This window comes from Lactuca serriola, chromosome 6 (assembly GCF_051521515.1).
Source record: "Lactuca serriola cultivar US96UC23 chromosome 6, Lser_US96UC23_V15, whole genome shotgun sequence".
In the NCBI taxonomy this organism is placed as follows: Eukaryota; Viridiplantae; Streptophyta; class Magnoliopsida; order Asterales; family Asteraceae; genus Lactuca; species Lactuca serriola.
The window spans coordinates 36,980,507-37,001,342 of NC_136413.1; the positions used below are offsets into that span (position 1 = coordinate 36,980,507).

Sequence of the window (20,836 nt, forward strand, 5' to 3'; positions counted from 1 at the left end):
CTTCGCTCCCAAGCAAAGCTGGTTCAGTGCAAACCGAACACTCAAATGCTCTGGACACGAGCAAGTATAGAAACATCCCTTAATATTCGAAATCCATCTCATCGCAGCGATCGGATCCTGCGTCCCGTCAAACTCTGGTGGCTTCGTGTTACTGAACTCTCGGTACAGCAACGAGTCACCCCCTGCGGCCTGGCAGCAGCAACGGTTGTGGTGGCCGCAGCAACAACAGCATCAATAAGAGCAGTGTACCGCTCGTCAAAAGTCTCGATCAGAGTGGTCTTGATAGACCCAAACACCTCCGGAATCTCGGCTCGGATGGCCGCAACCACATCCACATGAATCAATCTACGTATCTCCTCATCACTAACACCACTGCTCTCAGGTGTGTGGCGTGTCCCAACCATGATGTCTCTCTGAAATACAACATAAAAATATCAGAGATCTGCTCGAGCATACTCGCACTCATAACTCAACCCTACTCGTTCCCTAGCACCTTAAGGATTCTTACTTGGATTGCGTACTGATCCGATGTCTTCAGTAGTATAGGCCCTATACTACTGTCCACACCGCATCAGTATTCACCCTAAGTCCTCCTCCTTGGATCCTAGATTACAAGTACTCTACATCTCGCTAGCATAGGCTACCCTTCGGTAGACCCCTCATAAGCTCCACACTGCTACCTACTCACTCTCAAGCATCTCATAGCAGCAGAATCTCCCTAAGCTAATGCATCACAAATCAGGCCACTCTAGTCCTAATAGGAATACCTAGCCTACTCTTAGCATGCATATCATATCATAACATATCTCATAACACATAATGTAAGGGTATTTTGAGAAATCATCGTTCGGGCGTTGGCTGATCGTACACACTGCTTCCTTCTGCTTTTCTCAAACTCTTTTGCTTCTTTAGAAAAATTGTTTATTTTATGAAAAACTACCTCAAATCCTCAGTTTGAGTTCAGACACGCCCATAGGGGCATCCGAATCCCTCAAACCAAGGCTCTGATACCAACTTGTAACAACGTAAATTTCCAAAACAAATTTTCATTTTTAAAACATACTTTTAACCACAAGATAATATCAAAACATAATGTTTCCAATGTTAGGATCACAAAAACATCCTAGAATCTCAATAAATAAAACTCCACGAGTGTGTACGGATCATGTCGGCGCCTTCCCGCGGTCATCACTATTACCTGAAACACATAACATATAACACTATAAGCATAAATGCTTAGTGAGTTCCCCAAAATATCACATACAACACATACGCCACTCGAGGCTACAGTACGACTCTCCGGTCGATGTGTCTCAGCGGGACCCTCCAGTCCCGTAGCTCGTTGGACCCTCTGGTCCGGTCATAGCTCGTCGGACCCTTCGGTCCAATCTGTGTCATTGGACCCTTCGGTCCGGTCTATATCGTTGGGCCCTCCAGCCCGTTCTATTCAACACATAGCATACATATAACACAATGCACACAATCTCATACATAAACATAGCATACAAGACCCTCCGTTCTACAGATAAATACCACTCTAGGTAATGTATAGTGAGAAGACCCACCTCGGCTGTCTCGGATAATCTCACACACGAAAACACTGATCTAGCCCCCGCCTAATCACATAAACAGTACTCTCAAATAAATAATGGCTCTCAAAGGCTAGATTAAATCCATTCCTACAATCCCACGGAAGGGTAAAAGACCATTTTACCCCTCCCTGACCCAAAAGTCCAAATGTTGACCAAAACCCTAAAAGTCAACGAAAGTCAACAGGAGGCAGTACGTGGCGCGTACCATCTCTGTACGTGGGGCGTACGCCGACGATCCATAATCATGGTCTCAACCCCTTACGCTGCGCGTTCTGAGAGTTACGCCCAGCATAAGTCTCAGTTTCAGCCTTTCTTGGATTTTGGTCTTAAGCGATTAAGACATAAACTCAAACTCCAGATCTAACTCCTCTAAGTCCACTTAATCCATAAAGTCGATACCTTTAAGCCTTTGCATGGCTGTAAAGGTCCCTAATCACTCTAACACCTTTCCTTCTTCCTCATAAAGTCTAGATCTCATGCATGGCTCAATATTCACGTCCAAGATTGGACTTTTAACAACATACAACTCATATTACTCTGAGATATGGCAGATCTAGGCCAATGGAGACCATTTTCTCATAAAGTCTCCACCTTGGGACCAAAAACCCTAAAAATTGGTCCAAGAAGCACAAATAACAAATGATAAGGAAAGCTTTGAGCTTTTTACCTCAGAAAGAAGCTCCAACCTCTGTAGAACTCGTATCTACTTTTGTCCACGAACTTCTAGCTCCTAAAATGGACTCTTCTTCTCTTTCACCACCTTGAAATGGCACTTTGAAGCTTAGAACACACACACACAAGCTAGGAACGAAAGGTAGCTCTCTATTATGGTTTCACTCTCTGAAATGGTGGCTGAGGATAAGGCCTTAACATTCCTTTTATAGTGTACAAGCCACAAATTAGGGTTTGCATCTGGTCCCGCTACGCCCAACGAAACCATGAGTACGCCCAGCGTACCTAGGCGAGTCCGCGTCCAACTTAAGCGCATGAGTACGTGCAACATACTCTTCAGTACGCCCAACGTACTCATTTGCCTTAATATTTCTTTTAAGGGTTTAACTTGACAACTTGGAAAAGGAGAAGGGTTTAAGAGACGCACCTGAATTTCGGGATGTTATAGAGTTCCCAGAAAATCCCATATTTCCTGTTTTATAAAAAGTGAAGTCTTAAAACCCTAAGACTGAAGCGGGAGTAGTAAAGTACGAGAGTGATGCATAGTTTTATACTTTTATAAAATACTGGTGAAGTGTATAATTTCGTAAATCCAAAATAACATTGTTAATCCCTATGTGAGTCGTTACAACCATGATTGATACGACTAAAATGTCTGTCACGACGTTCTTCATGTTGGAATAGTGTCTAAGGCTGTAACTATATCCGGTTGTGCATGGTCCTTTTGGGTTGCCTTCACCATAGCAACTTGATAGGATGATTTAATAAGAGAGAGTAAATATTATTAATATATTATGGGAATAATATAATGAATAATATATTGTTATTTGATTAATATAAGTCATAGAATTAATTAGAATTAATTTGGTGACTTAAAGAGATTAATTAAATAAAGGGGTATAAACTGTCAATTGTTTGATAGTTAAACTTTAGACTGTAAATCCATTTGGATATACTATGGACGGATTCTAAGAGGATTAGGATAGCTAAAATCGTCCATTAGAGTTATCTAGGAATGGATTTGGATAGCCTTAAGAGAAGATTATCTGATAGGGACTTATCTGTAATCCTTAAGGAGTCTACAAGTATAAATAGACCCCATGGCATAAGGAATTCGTGTGATAGCCTAAAGTAAGGAACCTCTGGTCGAATTCCTCCCCTCTCCTCTCTCCTAAATCATCCTCCTTGCTATTGGTGTTTGTAAGCCATCAGAGGAGTGACATTTGTGACTCTAGAAGCTCCAAGACCTCAAGATCAACAAGGAACTCAAAGGTATGATTCTAGATCTATTTCAATGTTGTTATTTAGCCTAATTAGTTATTAGAAGTCTTGGATTCAAAGCATGTTTATTAGAAAGCCTAGATCCGAGCATTAGGGTTTTGCATGCGCACATAGGAAAGTTCTTATGGCTAAAACCCATCAGTGGTATCAGAGCCTAGCTTGGTTTTCTGTAAATTGTTGCTTGATTAACTGAAACAAACCTACAAAATTCGATTTTTAGGTTTCTGAGTCATTGACTCGGCGAGTTCCAAGGTGGACTCGGCGAGTCCCTTTGTGCACTCGGCGAGTCCAGGCGTCAGGAATGGCCAGATTCGGGATTTCTTTGTGTTTATCTTATCTAAACTTTCCATAAACTAATTAGATCAATATTAATTCGTTTTTTTGATATATATAAATGTTATCTTGATCTAGTTAAAGGTAATTATCAACTAATTAAATATTTAATTTCCTTATATGATAATTAATTAATTATTTTGATTATTTTGGTAATTATCTTAAAAGAAATCTTGAATAAATCAAATATAGATAATTAGGATATTAATTGTTAATTGGAATTATTTGTTATTTGATCCTCCATGTTTTAAATGTTTAAAACTTGCCCTCAAGTTTTGAAATTTATATTTGTGATTAAAAGTTTTAATTTAGACAACTTAAATTTCAAAACCCTAGATTTTAAAAGGTTTAAAATACACCCCTATACTAATATGATATTACTAGTATAATATATATATGTATAACTAAATGCTAGTCTTACCGTTAGTAGGCCTCATTCACGAAGCCAATCTATAAGGTGGGTATAAGGTTGCGGCCTATAAAATGGCGCTTAATGGGTGTACACTCACACCCACCGCTTGCTTGATTGGTGGAGGGTCGTTAGCCGAACGGGTAGGATAGGGCAACCTCATTTTGGGATTATCATATTTTCGTCCAAAGGCCTCATTCCATAAGGCTCCTTGGGCTGCTTGGTGGCTAAGTTGTCCATTAGGGTTTTGACTGAAACCCTAGCACCCTATAGTATAAATACATGCCCTATGCTTCAATTTGAGGCCACTTGATTCCAAGGAAAACCTAGGGCCGAAATTAGCATCATTCCCTTCTCTCTCTTAGTTGCCTTCTTGCTTCAAGGTGTTTGTGAGCCATTAGAGGCACTACAATTGTGGTGCTTGCTTTCAAGAGTTCAAGAGAGTTCAAGAGATCAAGGAAACTAGTTGTTATTGCTATATAACAACAAAGGTATGTCTACTACACTTCTATGTGATTTTCGAAAACTATAGAAGCATGCCAGGGTTTATTTTGTTTTCATAAAGTTGTATGTCTTATAGTGAAAACATAGATCCAACTAGGGTTGCATGCACACATAAGATTGTTTGTATAAAACCTAACAGAGGTATCAGAGCCATTGGTTTTTTGTTTTCAATTGGATTTGATGCATATTATGAATTTGACAAATTAGGGTTTATGGCAAGTAAACCCTAAGGCTTGGTGATTTTCGCAAATTAGGGTTGCAAAACCCTAGTTGGCGATTTTTGATAGGGTTCTTAAAACTCTTTTGCCTAGCCTCCATATTTCGAAAATTAGGGTTAAGAAACCCTAAGGATTTCGAAAATCCCTTGCCCCCCAAGATAAGATCCCAAGATTTTAGGGATTTGGATATTGCTATCTTTATGATTATCCATTTAATTGTTTAAACTAGATAATTGAAGATCTTGTATTATCCTTTCCATATATTTAAAAATCTAGGGGATAAAAGGAGTAATTAAATTAATAATTTAATTTTATGATAAACCTTAAAGATTTAATAGTTCAAATTAATTGTTTAATTTTGATAATTATTAAATCAAAGTTTTCTTGGTGTTTAAAATTTTTAAATTAAATAGCCTTAATATTCGAAAATTTTAAATACACATTAAGATACTAGTATTTTGAAATGCTTTAAAATACACCCTTATACAATTATGATATTATAAGATTAATTATTATATATGTATAAGAATAAGCTAGTCTTATCGCTAGTAGGCCTCATTCACGAAGCCGGTCTAAAAGGTGGGTATAAGGTTGCTGCCTATAAAATGGCGCTTAATGGATGTACACTCACATCTACCGCTTGCTTGACTGGTGGAGGGTCGTTAGCCGAACGGATAGGATAGGGCACTTAATTCCTCATTAAAAGTATAATGAAAATATTAAAGTAACTACATTATTTTACAAATTCCCACTCTTAGTTACTTTAGGGTAAAATGTGAAAATGATGCTAATCCATGGAATTACACTTCGTTCCCTTGTCAAACATTGATGGAGCGCGTGTGGTTAACCGGCACATCAATTTGGGGATGACATTGGTAGCGAAGGGTGACTCGATGGTTGTCATAGATCAATGGAGCGTGTGTGGTTCACCGGCACATTGATTAGGTGATGAAGACATTGAGTGCACCACGTTGATTCGCATGGTTATTCACAAATTTGTTTGCGATCCTCGGCATCCCAGTCGCAAATTTGAAATGCATATCGAGATTTAAACATGCCATTGAAAAGTTCAATGAATCTCAAAGATCTAGGAGTTTTCAATACATTTAAAACCTAAATTGCTTTTTCGTTTTTCATGGTGAGAATTAGTGAATCGTCATTCACTTACCTTCAAATTATTTACTTTTAGAGTACAGCATCCCTTTCTAAGTTGTAAATAATGTTGTTGGATCCTAGCCCTAATTACTCATTTGGGTGTTTAATTAGGGATTCATTTCTAATCAAACTTTGTTCCTTTCCTTTTTCCAGATGTCTGCAAACAACAACAACAACAACGCTTCTGGGTCATTCTCGTTGATGAACTTGTGTCAGAAAGTGACATTTGATGGTTCAAACTTCAACGAGTGGATGAGGTATATCCGCATGATCACACGCTACGAGGACAAAGAATATGTCCTCGATGAAAAACTTGAGAAAATCATCCCAGATGTTGCTACTCCTGAGGAATTGGCCGCCTTTGAGGCCCACGAGCGTGATGCCACGAAAGTTCACTGCATCATGCTGGCCACCATGAACCTCGAACTCCAAAAGTCCTATGAGGACATGTATCCATATGAAATCCATCAGGATTTGATGGACAGGTATCACCAGAGCGCGAGGCAAGAGCGCTATGAGATCATTACTAGCATGATCACTGCTAAGATGGGGAGTGGAGAATCCCTAACCTCTCATTTGCAGAAAATGCAGAGGTATGTTGATCGTCTTCTCAAACTTAATGTTAAGTTTGATGAGGATCTGGCTATCGACATAATCCTCCACTCCTTGCCCTCCTGCTACAATCAGTTTAGGATGACCTACCATATGAACAAAGAGGAGGTCTCCTTGAGCAAGCTCCAAGGACTCTTGAGGACTGCTGAGAGCAACCTCAAAGACAAATTCGTTGCACCGTCACCTGCTGTGGCCGCTCCCGTGATGGCGATAGGTCAAGGAAAGGGTAAAAAGAGGAAGGCTCCATGTAAGAGCCACCATAAGGGGAAACCCCGTGATGGTTCGTCATCAAGTGGGACCAAAGCAGGCCCCATTAAACCCTCTTCCGATCCTAAAGAAGCAGAGTGCTTCTACTGCCACCAAAAGGGCCACTGGAAGCGAAGCTGCCCACAATATCTGCAGGACATAAGAGATGGGAAGATCAAGCCCACATTTGCAGGTATGTATTCAATTAAATCTAATAACTCATCATTTGCTACTTCATGGGTTCTTGATACAGGATGTGGTTACCACATTTGTTCTGATTTGCAGGGCCTAAAAAGAAGTAGGGAGATGGAGCATGGGAAGATGAACCTGATTATGGGAAACAGAAGATCGTCGCCTGTGACCAAAGTCGGTGTTTATTCTTTAGTGTTAAGTAATGGGTTAGGAATAGATTTAGAGAATTGCTGTTATTCTCCAGATATGGCAAGAAACATTATTTCTTTTCATGGGTTGTTTAGACAAGGTTTCAGATATTCTTTTGATAATAGTAATGGTTCTATTAATGTTTATTTGAATGGTGTCTTTTATTTCAATGCATTACCTTGTAATGGGATTTATGAATCAGTGATGATTGTTGATAATTTTGGAAATAATGTTTTGAATATTGATTCGTCTACTAGTCTAGACAAAGCATGCTTGTGGCATTGTCGCCTTGGCCATGTCAACAAGAAACGCATAGCCCAACTCCAAAAGGATGGAGTGTTGGAGTCATTCGACCTTAGCGACGATGACACGTGTGAGTCTTGTTTACTTGGGAAGATGACCAAGTCACCCTTTACTGGCACTTGTGAAAGGGGTGAGGGTTTATTGGATCTCATACACACCGATGTGTGTGGGCCCTTTAGATCCACCACAAGGGATGCTTGCCGCTTCTACGTGACTTTTACAGATGATTATAGCAGATATGGATATATCTACTTGATCAAGCAAAAGTCGGAAACCTTTGAAAAGTTCAAAGAGTTTAAGAATGAAGTGGAGAATCAGCTGGGCAGGAAAATCAAGATGCTTCGGTCAGACCGAGGAGGAGAGTACCTAAGTCTTGAGTTTCACGACTATCTAAAAGAATGTGGAATCGTTTCGCAATTGACGCCTCCGAGAACGCCACAATTGAATGGTGTGGCTGAGAGACGTAATCGGACCTTGTTGGACATGGTTCGTTCTATGATGAGTCGGACTTCGTTACCAATAGCTTTCTGGGGGTATGCCTTAGAGACTGCCGCCCGTATACTTAACTTAGTTCCCACTAAGAAGGTTTCCAAGACTCCTCATGAGATGTGGACAGGGAAGGCTCCCTCGTTAGCACATATCAAGGTTTGGGGTTGCGAGGCTTTCGTAAGACGAGAGACTCACGACAAACTAGAACCTCGTAGTGAGAAGTGTTATTTCATCGGCTATCCGCAGAAGTCTTTTGGCTACCTTTTCTATAGACCGAGTGACAATGTTGTCTTCGTTGCTAGAAGAGGAGTTTTCCGAGAAAAGGAATTGATAGGCCAAGAAGACAGTGGGAGGCAAATTGAACTTGAAGAAATTCAAGATCAAAGCGATGAAGGAACCTCTGACACTGGCACTCAACTTGAGGAGGAAACTCCTATTGAACCTGTTGACGTGTCCTTACCTCTTCGACGTTCCTCTAGGGCTAGTGTTCCACCCCAGTTTTATGGTTTTCATATTACTACTGAAGGGGATACATTTATTAGTGATAGTACACTAGTGAATTTGGATGAACCTAGCAACTATAAGGAAGCCATGGCAGGCCCCGAATCTGCAAAATGGAAAGAGGCTATGGACAGCGAGATTAAGTCCATGTACGACAACCAAGTTTGGAATTTGGTTGATAATGTACCGGGTCGTAAGACAGTCGGGTGCAAGTGGATCTTCAAGAAGAAGACGGACATGGATGGGAAAGTGCATACTTATAAAGCGCGATTGGTTGCGAAGGGCTTTACTCAAACTCCCGGAGTTGACTATGATGAGACCTTCTCACCAGTTGCGAAGATAAAGTCTATTAGGGTGATGCTTGCCATAGCTGCGTTTCATGATTATGAAATATGGCAGATGGACGTGAAAACCGCTTTCCTTAATGGAAAGTTGGCTGAGGATGTCTACATGAATCAGCCAGAGGGTTTTGTCGATGTGAAGCATCCAAATAGAGTATGCAAGCTTGAGAAATCTATTTATGGATTGAAACAAGCATCTCGCAGATGGAATCTTTGTTTTGACGAGAAGGTTAAAGAGTTTGGCTTTCTGCGAAACGAAGATGAATCTTGTGTGTATGTCAAAGCCAGTGGGAGTATAGTAAGCTTCCTCGTATTGTATGTCGACGACATACTACTCATAGGAAACGATGTCCCAACCTTGCAGGAGGTCAAGTCCTGGCTTGGGAAATGTTTTGCTATGAAGGACCTCGGAGAAGCCGCTTATATTCTGGGAATAAGAATAGTAAGAAACAGGGAAAAGAGACTGATAGGACTCAGTCAGGATACATACTTGGAAAAGGTGCTAAAGCGTTTTAGTATGGAAAATTCCAAGAAAGGGGAGTTGCCAATCCAAAGCAATACCAAGTTGAGTAAGACTCAGAGCCCAAGTACAGAGACAGAGATAGCTGATATGAGCCGAGTACCTTACGCTTCCGCAGTAGGCTCTATCATGTACGCTATGACTTGTACTCGCCCTGATGTGGCCTTCGCTTTAAGCATGGTCAGCAGATATCAAGGGAATCCTGGTAGAGCACATTGGATTGCGGTTAAGAATATTCTTAAGTACCTTCGGAGGACCAAGGAATGGTTTCTAGTCCTCGGTGGGAGTGATGACTTAAGGGTACGAGGGTACAGTGATGCTAGTTTTCAGACGGATCGGGATAACTTCCGATCGCAGTCGGGCTGGGTCTTTACCCTAAATGGAGGAGCAGTGACTTGGAAAAGTTCCAAGCAAGAGACCGTAGCTGATTCAACGTGCGAATCAGAGTATATTGCGGCGAGCGAAGCGTCAAAGGAGGCTATATGGTTGAAGAACTTCATTGGAGACCTTGGAGTTGTGTCATCCATAAAGGAGCCCGTGGAAATTTTCTGTGATAATGAAGGAGCGGTTGCCTTAACCAAGGAACCAAGGGATCATGGCAGATCTCGACATATCGACAGGAAATACCACTTTATTAGACATCGGGTAGAAGAGGGACTCCTCGTTGTGAAGAGGGTATCGTCAGAAGATAACCCAGCAGATCCCCTTACTAAGGGACTGAGTAGGGTCAAGCATTTGCAGCACGCTAGGAGCGTAGGGCTGAAGGACGATATTAGTTTAGATTAGATAGGTAGGAAACTTGTAATAGATAATGTCATATTCAACAAATGATGATTAAATAAAGGTGTGTTATTTATAAGAAAGTTTCTATCTTGTGTTGATTATTTATCTATTGTGTCGATTTTGCATGTTTTGACTTCCTGAATAATAAGATTATTCGAACAGTTCACAATCGCTCATATGTTGGAAGTAGATATGAAGGAAGATTGTCATAAATTTGTTTGTAGATTGTCTGAAAAGTTTTAGACGTAGCAAAGGTTTGCTGCAAAGTTTATGAGTGCTTATGAAATTTGTATTGAGCATTGAAATAGACCCACACTTGCTGGTATTACTTCATGAATGTTATCACAAGTGATCGCAAGATGATAATATCATATAATCTTTAAACCTAGAGATATGGTTATTGTTTGCTAGTTGATTATACATTGATAATGCGAAAACGCATCAGTAACTTGATGTTATAAAACGTATTATTGTGTGTGGTTTAACTAGTAAATGATAAAGGCATATTAGTCAACGTTTTTCTGTTCCTTTTATTCTATGAGGATAAAAGCGATATCTCGGCCACTTGATGATTTGGTTTGACTTATGTGCCGGGCCCGGTCAGGATAAAGTTGATGTGTTCAACTGAGTTCTATGTCGAACAAATCAGAGATCAAGAAATAGAGTGCTAGACAATAAGTATTGTTAGCATGATATCTAGAACAGAGGATTATACGATCCCTTATCTGAAGGACAGATTATTGGTCAGAGTTGACAGCGGCTATTGAAAGCTACGATTGCCATCGGGTACGGAAGTTATACGTGAGATATAGTTACTAGACTTATCCAAGTGGGAGACTGTTGGATTAGTGTCTAAGTCAGTAACCATATTTGGTATATACTTGACCCGAGTGTGCATGGTCCTTTTGGGTTGCCTTCACCAAAGCAACTTGACAAGGTAATTTGATAAGAGAGAGGAGATATTATGATTTATTTATATATTATAAGAATAATATATTAAAGGAGAAATCATATTTATTTAATTAGTATTAGTCATAAATTAATTAGGAATTAATTTGGTGACTAAAAGAGATTAATTAAATAAAGGGGTATAAACTGTCAAATGTGTGATAGTTGAGTTTTGGGCTAGGAAACCTAATGGACTAAGGGGGAACGAAATTATGATGAAGGATTATCATATTTTCGTCCAAAGGCCTCATTCCATAAGGCTCCTTGGGCTGCTTGGTGGCTAAGTTGTCCATTAGGGTTTTGACTGAAACCCTAGCACCCTATAGTATAAATACATGCCCTATGCTTCAATTTGAGGCCACTTGATTCCAAGGAAACCCTAGGGCCGAAATTAGCATCATTCCCTTCTCTCTCTTAGTTGCCTTCTTGCTTCAAGGTGTTTGTGAGCCATTAGAGGCACTACAATTATGGTGCTTGCTTTCAAGAGTTCAAGAGAGTTCAAGAGATCAAGGAAACTAGTTGTTATTGCTATATAACAACAAAGGTATGTCTACTACACTTCTATGTGATTTTCGAAAACTATAGAAGCATGCCAGGGTTTATTTTGTTTTCATAAAGTTGTATGTCTTATAGTGAAAACATAGATCCAACTAGGGTTGCATGCACACATAAGATTGTTTGTATAAAACCTAACAGACACATGCGAATCTTGTTTACTTGGAAAGATGACTAAGTCACCCTTCACGAGTACATGTGAAAGGGGCGAGGGTCTATTGGACCTAATACATACCGATGTATGTGGACCATTTAGATCAACCACGAAGGATGGGAACCGCTTCTACGTGACTTTTACCGATGACTATAGTAGATATGGGTATATCTACTTAATCAAGCAAAAGTCAGAAACCTTTGAAAAGTTCAAAGAGTTCAAGAATGAAGTGGAGAATCAATTGGGCAGGAAAATCAAGATGCTTCGATCCGATCGAGGAGGAGAGTACCTAAGTCTTGAATTCCACGATTATCTCAAGGAGTGTGGAATAGTTTCGCAATTGACGCCTCCTAGGACACCGCAGTTGAATGGTGTGGCAGAAAGGCGTAATCGAACCTTATTGGATATGGTTCGCTCTATGATGAGTCATGCTTCACTACCTATCTCTTTCTGGGGGTATGCCTTAGAGACTGCCGCCCATATCCTTAACCGAGTCCCTACCAAGAAGGTTGCCAAAACACCTCACGAGATGTGGACAAGGAAAGCTCCCTCGTTGGCACATATCAAGGTTTGGGGTTGCGAGGTTTTCGTAAGACGAGATACTCACGACAAGCTTGAACCTCGAAGTGAGCGATGTATTTTCATCGGCTACCCGCAGACATCCTTTGGATATCTCTTCTATAGACCGAAGGACAATGTGGTCTTCGTTGCGAGGAGAGGAGTTTTCCAAGAGCGAGAACTCATAAGCCAAGGAGACAGTGGGAGGCAAATCGAGCTTGAAGAGATTCAAGAATCGATAGATGAAGGAACCTCTGCCGCTGGCACTCAACCCGAGGAGGAAACTCCGATTGAACCGATTGACGAGTCCTTACCTCTTAGACGTTCCGATAGAGTTAGAGTTCTACCCCAGTTTTATGGTCTTCATATTACTACCGAAGGGGACACGTATATTAGTGATGGTACACTAATAAATCTTGATGAACCTAATAGCTATAAGGAAGCCATGGCAGGCCTGGAGTCTGCGAAATGGAAAGAGGCAATGGATAGCGAGATCAAATCCATGTATGATAACCAAGTTTGGAATTTGGTTGATTATGTGCCCGGACGTAAGACTGTTGGGTGCAAATGGATCTTCAAGAAGAAGACCGACGTGGATGGAAACGTACACACATATAAAGCGCGATTGGTTGCGAAGGGCTTTACTCAAACTCTTGGAGTTGACTATGATGAGACCTTCTCACCAGTTGCGAAGATTAAATTTATTAGAGTGATGCTAGCTATTGCCGCATTTCATGATTATGAGATTTGGCAAATGGATGTCAAGACCGCTTTCCTTAATGGGAAGTTGGCTGAGGATGTTTACATGGCTCAGCCAGAGGGGTTTGTGGATCCGAAGCATCCTAATAGAGTGTGTAAGCTTGAGAAGTCCATTTATGGACTTAAGCAAGCATCTCGCAGATGGAATCTTTGCTTCGATGAGAAAGTCAAAGAGTTTGGATTTGTACGAAGCGAAGACGAGTCTTGTGTATATGTCAAAGCCAGTGGGAGTATAGTAAGCTTTCTCGTTCTATATGTCGATGACATATTACTCATAGGAAACGACATCCCGACTCTGCAGGAAGTTAAGTCCTAGCTCGGGAAGTGCTTCGCTATGAAGGACCTCGGAGAAGCTTCTTACATTTTGGGAATAAGGATAGTGAGAGAAAGAAGTAAGAGACTAATTGGACTTAGTCAGAACACTTACTTGGAGAAGGTACTAAAACGTTTTAGTATGGAAAACTCAAAGAAGGGAGAATTACCAATACAAAGTAATGCCAAGTTGAGTAAGACTCAAAGTCCGAGTACCGAAGCTGAGATAGCAGAAATGAGCCGAGTACCATACGCTTCCGCAGTTGGCTCAATCATGTACGCTATGACTTGTACTCGCCCTGATGTAGCCTTCGCTTTGAGCATGGTTAGCAGATATCAAGGGAATCCTGGCAAAGCACATTGGATTGCGGTGAAGAATATCCTTAAGTACCTTCGGAGGACAAAGGAATGGTTCTTAGTCCTCGGAGGGAGTGATGACTTGAAGGTGCGAGGGTATAGTGACGCCAGTTTTCAGACCGACAGGGACAACTACCGTTCGCAGTCGGGCTGGGTCTTTACCCTAAATGGAGGAGCAGTGACATGGAAGAGTTCCAAGCAGGAAACTGTAGCTGATTCAACGTGCGAATCAGAGTACATTGCAGCGAGCGAAGCATCGAAGGAGGCGATATGGCTAAAGAACTTCATCGATGATCTTGGAGTTGTACCTGCCATAAAGGAGCCCATGGAGATTTTCTGTGATAACGAAGGTGCGGTTGCCTTAACCAAGGAACCGAGGGATCATGGTAGATCAAGACATATCGACAGAAAATATCACTTCATCAGACATCGTGATAACGAAGGTGCGGTTGCCTTATGTTAATTGTTTAACTATTGTTTCACTTTGCATGTTTTGACTTCCAGAATAATTGAAATTATTAGGAATAATAGAATTGTTCAAATTGTCCACAATCGTTAATATGTTGCAAGTAGATATGAATGAAGATTGTCATGAATTGGTGTGTAGATTGTCTAAATGGTGTTAGACATAGCAAAGGGTTGCTGCAACGTTCATGAGTGCTTATGAACTAGTTTTGAGCATTGGAACAAACCCGCGCTTGCTGGAATCACCTTATGGAATAAGATATAAAAGGGTGATCGCAAGACGATAATATCATATAGTCTTAAAACCTAGATATATGGTTTGTTATTTGTTAATTGGTTATACATTGATAATGCGAAAACGCATCAGTAACTCGGTGTTATAAAATGCATTGTTGTGTATAGTTGGTTAATGAATAAGTAAATGCATATAAGTCGAAGTTTATCTGTAACTTTTATCTAAGAAGGTAAAAGCGATATCTCGGCCGCTCGATGATTTGATTTGACTTATGTGTTGGGCCCGGTCAGAACTGAATTGATGTGTTCGATTAAGTTCTATGTCAAATAAATCAGAGATCGAGAAACCTAAATGCTTGACTAACCATTCCATAGGATTGTCAGCATGATATCTAACAGAGGACTGTACGATCCCTTATCTAAAGGACAAGATTGATTAGATCAGAGTTTGACAGCGTCTTTGAGAGCTACGATTGCAAACCAAATTGTACTTGTATAGTTACTAGACTTATCCAAGTGGGAGACTGTTGGAATAGTGTCTAAGGCTGTAACTATATCCGGTTGTGCATGGTCCTTTTGGGTTGCCTTCACCATAGCAACTTGATAGGATGATTTAATAAGAGAGAGTAAATATTATTAATATATTATGGGAATAATATAATGAATAATATATTGTTATTTGATTAATATAAGTCATAGAATTAATTAGAATTAATTTGGTGACTTAAAGAGATTAATTAAATAAAGGGGTATAAACTGTCAATTGTTTGATAGTTAAACTTTAGACTGTAAATCCATTTGGATATACTATGGACGGATTCTAAGAGGATTAGGATAGCTAAAATCATCCATTAGAGTTATCTAGGAATGGATTTGGATAGCCTTAAGAGAAGATTATCTGATAGGGACTTATCTGTAATCCTTAAGGAGTCTACAAGTATAAATAGACCCCATGGCATAAGGAATTCGTGTGATAGCCTAAAGTAAGGAACCTCTGGTCGAATTCCTCCCCTCTCCTCTCTCCTAAATCATCCTCCTTGTTATTGGTGTTTGTAAGCCATCAGAGGAGTGACATTTGTGACTCTAGAAGCTCCAAGACCTCAAGATCAACAAGGAACTCAAAGGTATGATTCTAGATCTATTTCAATGTTGTTATTTAGCCTAATTAGTTATTAGAAGTCTTGGATTCAAAGCATGTTTATTAGAAAGCCTAGATCCGAGCATTAGGGTTTTGCATGCGCACATAGGAAAGTTCTTATGGCTAAAACCCATCACTTCAGGTGTCGATTTCGGGAAGATATTTGTTACCCTAGATTGGCCTAGTCTAACTGTAGCGAATAGCTCAGGTGTGGGGGTGTCAACCCCGTATAGATCTATACACAATTACCTCGCTCTCCCTGCAGGAGACTCTGGTTATAACTACAAGACTTACGGTGTACGCTAGGTAGGTACCGCGAAGGAGAGTCTCACAAGTGCCTTAACAGGTTTACGTGAAATTTTCTGTCGTAAAACGTTTGGTTTGTATACCGTTTTAGTTCAATTATTTATAACGATTTTTATAAATAAGATTCGTCTAATAATAATATACGTTGTGTAAATACTATAATCCTTTAAATATTCAAATTAGTAAAATATGACAACATGTTATGACTATTTTACTAATAAAAATAGTCTTTTGAAAAATAACCAAGTTTGTAATGTGTTTTAACATACCCAAAATTTTATTTGAGAGCCTTGTAAAAAAAAATATTATATTTCTGTTGTGACTATAATATGTCACAAATTCCACAAAGTCTCATATAAATCCATGGGATTTGTTATGTTCCAATATTTGTACAAGTATTAGTGGTAAAAATATATATAATCAAAAATTAACCATTTTGAGTGTAACTCTCATATTTTCACCATCTCTCAAGCTTTTACAACCAAATATGTTATGACATTTTCTTTGATTTTTAACACACACTAAAAACCATTTTTACTTAGTAACTTATTTCTCCTTCAACATAATGCCAAAATATGTGAACATATTCAAAGATAACTATGGGATTTGTAAAATATCGAGTTTATGGAGTGTTAGCTTGAAGTAATCAACATTTCAACACACATAGCACATAAACATACAAATGCATGCAAATATTCAAATATTCAAACAAGACTTGACTTATAATCCCCCCCTCCCCCCCCCCCCCCCCCCCCCAAAAAAAAATGATAAACATAAAAATAGTGGGGTATGAAGCTCACCTTAGGAATTTTCGAGATGTAGAAAAAGAAGAAGAAGAACTTCGAGCCTAGCTTGTGTTCTTGTGAGATTCTCGAAACGTGGTGTTTCTAAGAGTTTAACACACAACAAAAGTGTGTAAATGGGATGTTCTTAACATAACCATGAAGCAAAACACTTGAGTTAAGCATAGAACTTACCAAGAAGCCTAGTGAGGAAACTTTGAGGTGGTCAATGCCTTGATATTTGTTAGACAAACATGAGGTGTCAAGCTTATTTACCATGCTTATCTTTTTTTATATATAACCCAACCGAGCTAAGAGGCTTCTCGGCCCAAGGGTGACCCAAATAGGGTGATTTCGATTTTTAGCTTGGCCCACAAGAGTTTTCGGCCCAATAGAGGGCCCAATGAGGGTTTTCGACCTAGCAAGGCTCATTGAAGTGTTTTCGGCCCAATAAGGCCCAAAGAAGGAGTCTTTGGTCCAATAAGGCCCAATAAAGAATTCTCGGTCCAAATAAGGGGTTTTCGGACCACTATAAAGTCCAATAGAAGTTTTCGGCCCATTAGGGCCCAAAAAGACCAATTTAAGAAGTTATCGGCCCAATAGGGCCCAATAAAGAAGTTTTGGTCCAATAAGGGTTTTGGGTAGAGGATTCTTGGGCTAAGGCCCAAAATTGATTGGACTTTGCGTATTGGATCGAGTTTTGGACTTGCATGAGGTTGTTTCGGTTTGAATCACAATGTATAAACGTAGGAACTTAATAGCATTGCAGTTTGATTTCACTAAATGAAATGTTGCAAGGTTACATAGAGGAAATTGTCTTGTACAAGGATCAACATCTTAACTTTAATTTGATATTTGTGACAAATTTCATAATAAATTGAGTCAATTTATGTTGAAAAACGCAGGTGTATAGAATTGAAAAAAATACTACCTGGAAGCTCTGATAGATTGTGTTTGTAGACATCAACTTCACTGTGGCGGCCTGGTTAAATAGGGTTACCTGCTTTCGATTTCTGTGGCGAGATGGTGTATTGTAGAGGAAGAAGATGAAGAATTTGTGTTATATGCCTTTGAAATGAAGAAATCGAGTCCAGTTGGTTGGTGATTTGGTAGCACCAAATCATAAGGACACGATTGCCACTAGAATCGGATCGAGAAACATACTTGTTGGAGAGAAAGAGACGGACATGCATTGTTTTCGACTATGAAAGGAGTCAAGGCGGAGGGAGGTGTGGAGAGGCAACGATCGGTTATTCCTACGACATTCTGGTGACTAGGGTGATTGTCCCCAGGTCGTCTTAGGTGTTCCATTTTCAAACGAGAGAAAGGGACTTCCAATAGAGCAAGTGGGTGTTGATGGTTGAAGGTTTAAATTCTTCTCAAATGTTCTCAAATTAAGAAATGTTCTCATTTGAACACACACACACACACACACACACACACACACACATATATATATATATATATATATATATATATATATATATATATATATATATATATAATGTACCAAAATTCTCAAATGCAAAAATATCTAAAGATGTACCAAATTTTGCAAAATGAAAAAATATCCATATTTGGTGAAAACCGTAAAAAAATGGCAAACTTAGCTTTTCTTAAGGAAAAAAAAAAACTAATCATAATTTAACATTCAGATTCAATTTCAAAGTATAATGTACTAAAATGTTCAATTTCCTCTCATATTTTGCTTTTGGTTAAACATCATCTCCATTGCTTCAAATCTTGCATCAGTGAGCTTTTGTTTGGCATCCATTTCCTCACGCGTTTCTCGAAGTTTGGCCTCGATTTCTGCAGCTTTTGCATACATGTGCTTTCGCATCTCCTCACGCATATCTTCATATACAGTCTACAACACAACATGAATATAAAAACCTAAATTTTCTTTATACACAATGCCTTAATATGAAATAAGATGAAAGTAATGTAATAGTAATGGTAATTACCTTCTGCTTTAAATAAGCACATTCAGCTTCAAGTGAGTACACTCTCTGCAGACAGAAAGTTTACTCTTAATTAATTAGGAAAATGATATGCTAAATTTTCTTTGAGTACTCATTACCTTCTGTAACTTTTCATCAACAACACAAAGCCTAGAAGCATAAAGAACCCTAACATCTTTCAATGTGCATAACTTCTTGCATTGAGGGCACTGATATAACATTTAAGAGAAATGTATGAGAAATTTGATAAGTGAATCAAAAGATGGTTTCTTTATGGTGTACAGTGATGAGTGAACAAACAAACCTTCCCAGAACTTGGACTTTGTTGAATCCATGTCTTGATGCATGAGAATCCATATATATGCCCACAGGGAAGACAACTGCAGAAATCGCATTCACAGGGGAAGGAATAGGCAAACAAAAAGGTAATTAGCTATATCGAATTCATTCAAACTGAAGATTGATTCTTATAAACAAAAGGAATTATGCAATTGAATATGTTGTAACAATGTGTTAAGGTTCTTGATACCTGATTTGATGTTCTCCACCGCTAGTCCAAGCTTGAAAGCAAATAGGGCAAAATAAACCGTCAATTTCGCCTCTATTCAACGATTCCTTTTCTCCATCGCCCTCACTGTTCTCTTGGTTCCCCGGATTTCCTTCGCAGGAATTCGAATTTTCCAGCATCGCCACTGCCCCTTGCAATGTTCCACCGACGGCAATAGAACTTGAAACTGTAGATGAAGTCATCCCCGCCGGAATCAACTCCCCTTCATCTTCGTCTTCTTCTTCTTCGTAGTCGTCTTCGTCTTCGTATTCTTCTTCTTCGTAGTCGTCTTCTTCATCTTCGTATTCTAATTGTTGGTAGTCGTCGTCGTCGTCGTCTTCTTCTTCTACTTCGTCTTCCTCGTACTCTTCCTCTTCCTCTTCATCATCCTCGTCTTCGAAATCTTCTTGAACTTCTTCTATTTCATTCAGTCCGGAGTCCTCCATTGTTGTTGCAACGAGTACCGAGCTCAGTTAGAAGAACAAAAACAGAGGAATAAAATCGAATTTATCTCTAAATTTAGGTTTTTACACTGGACTAATGAGAAATATTGTTAAAGACACTGTTTATTTTTTAATTTTTTTAAAGTTGTTTTTTAGTTTTTAGAAAGGATATCTTCAAAAATATCCTTTTATTTTGGAAAAGTTAAACCTTAGTCCTAAAAACAATTGAATAGAAAAGTATTAATTATTTGATTTTATACGATAACTAGGTGTGAGACCCATGTATTACATGGGTTTAATTAAAAAAAATAAATATAAAATTTTAACAATTTGAAAAGTTTGAATTTACAAGAAAAATGAGAAAAAATTTTAATTATTAAAATTAATGAGACTTTAATACATTGAATACATTATATATATAAATCATTTCTAATAAATATCTTACATATATATTACCTTACATATTAAATGTGGAATTTTAATTTAATAAAATGAAAATTACAATAAAATGACAAGTGGAAAATAGAAAATTCAAAAAATCTAGAAAATGTCATATGTCCAAATGAAGGAGAAAATGACATGTGACAAAAAAAACCTTCATTTATTAAAAAGGATATATGTCATTTTACATAATTCGTCCAAAGAAATTCATGAAAGACTTGAATCCGTTCAATCGACAGCTATACTTCAAAAAAAAAAAATTTAACTCCTTTTTCCAACTATATACAGGGTGACTATTTCATTTCTATAATATTACTTTCTTTTATCATAATGAATTTTTTCAAAGAACTATGATTCTTATGTTCGTAGCAAATGGGTTCATGAAAATAATTATGCTCTTTTCTCATCTTCTCTTGAATCATCAATTAACTATGATATTTTTGCAGAAGCTTCTCTAGTTGTTATAGCGGTTCTTCAAGATACTGCAAGTTCAATTGTATCTAGAACTTATCATGAAAAAGATCGGGAAGATGCCT

The 20,836-nt window shown here is 38.8% G+C and overlaps 1 protein-coding gene across 1 annotated transcript; it reads right to left on the minus strand.

The window, feature by feature from the left end:
- Positions 1-18,431: 18,431 nt before the first annotated feature.
- Positions 18,432-19,924, minus strand: LOC145060063 (uncharacterized). Its single transcript, XM_079007792.1, has 5 exons — positions 19,399-19,924; positions 19,174-19,249; positions 18,989-19,078; positions 18,873-18,917; positions 18,432-18,775 (listed from the first exon to the last, which is right to left on the minus strand). The coding sequence occupies exons 1-5, from the start codon at positions 19,860-19,862 to the stop codon at positions 18,596-18,598; spliced, it is 855 nt and encodes a 284-aa protein (XP_078863918.1). The 5' UTR covers positions 19,863-19,924; the 3' UTR covers positions 18,432-18,595.
- Between the last annotated feature and the right edge of the window lie 912 nt (positions 19,925-20,836).

What these genes read in the sequence shown, in the direction of transcription:
- LOC145060063 (XM_079007792.1), bottom strand. Translation starts at nt 19,862, where the DNA reads ATGGAGGACTCCGGACTGAATGAAATAGAAGAAGTTCAAGAAGATTTC. An exon ending in AAAGTCCAAGTTCTGGGAAG is followed by an intron (nt 19,079 to 19,173) that starts GTTTGTTTGTTC and finishes ATGTTATATCAG; the next exon opens with TGCCCTCAATGCAAGAAGTT. An exon ending in TTGATGAAAAGTTACAGAAG is followed by an intron (nt 18,918 to 18,988) that starts GTAATGAGTACT and finishes TTCTGTCTGCAG; the next exon opens with AGAGTGTACTCACTTGAAGC.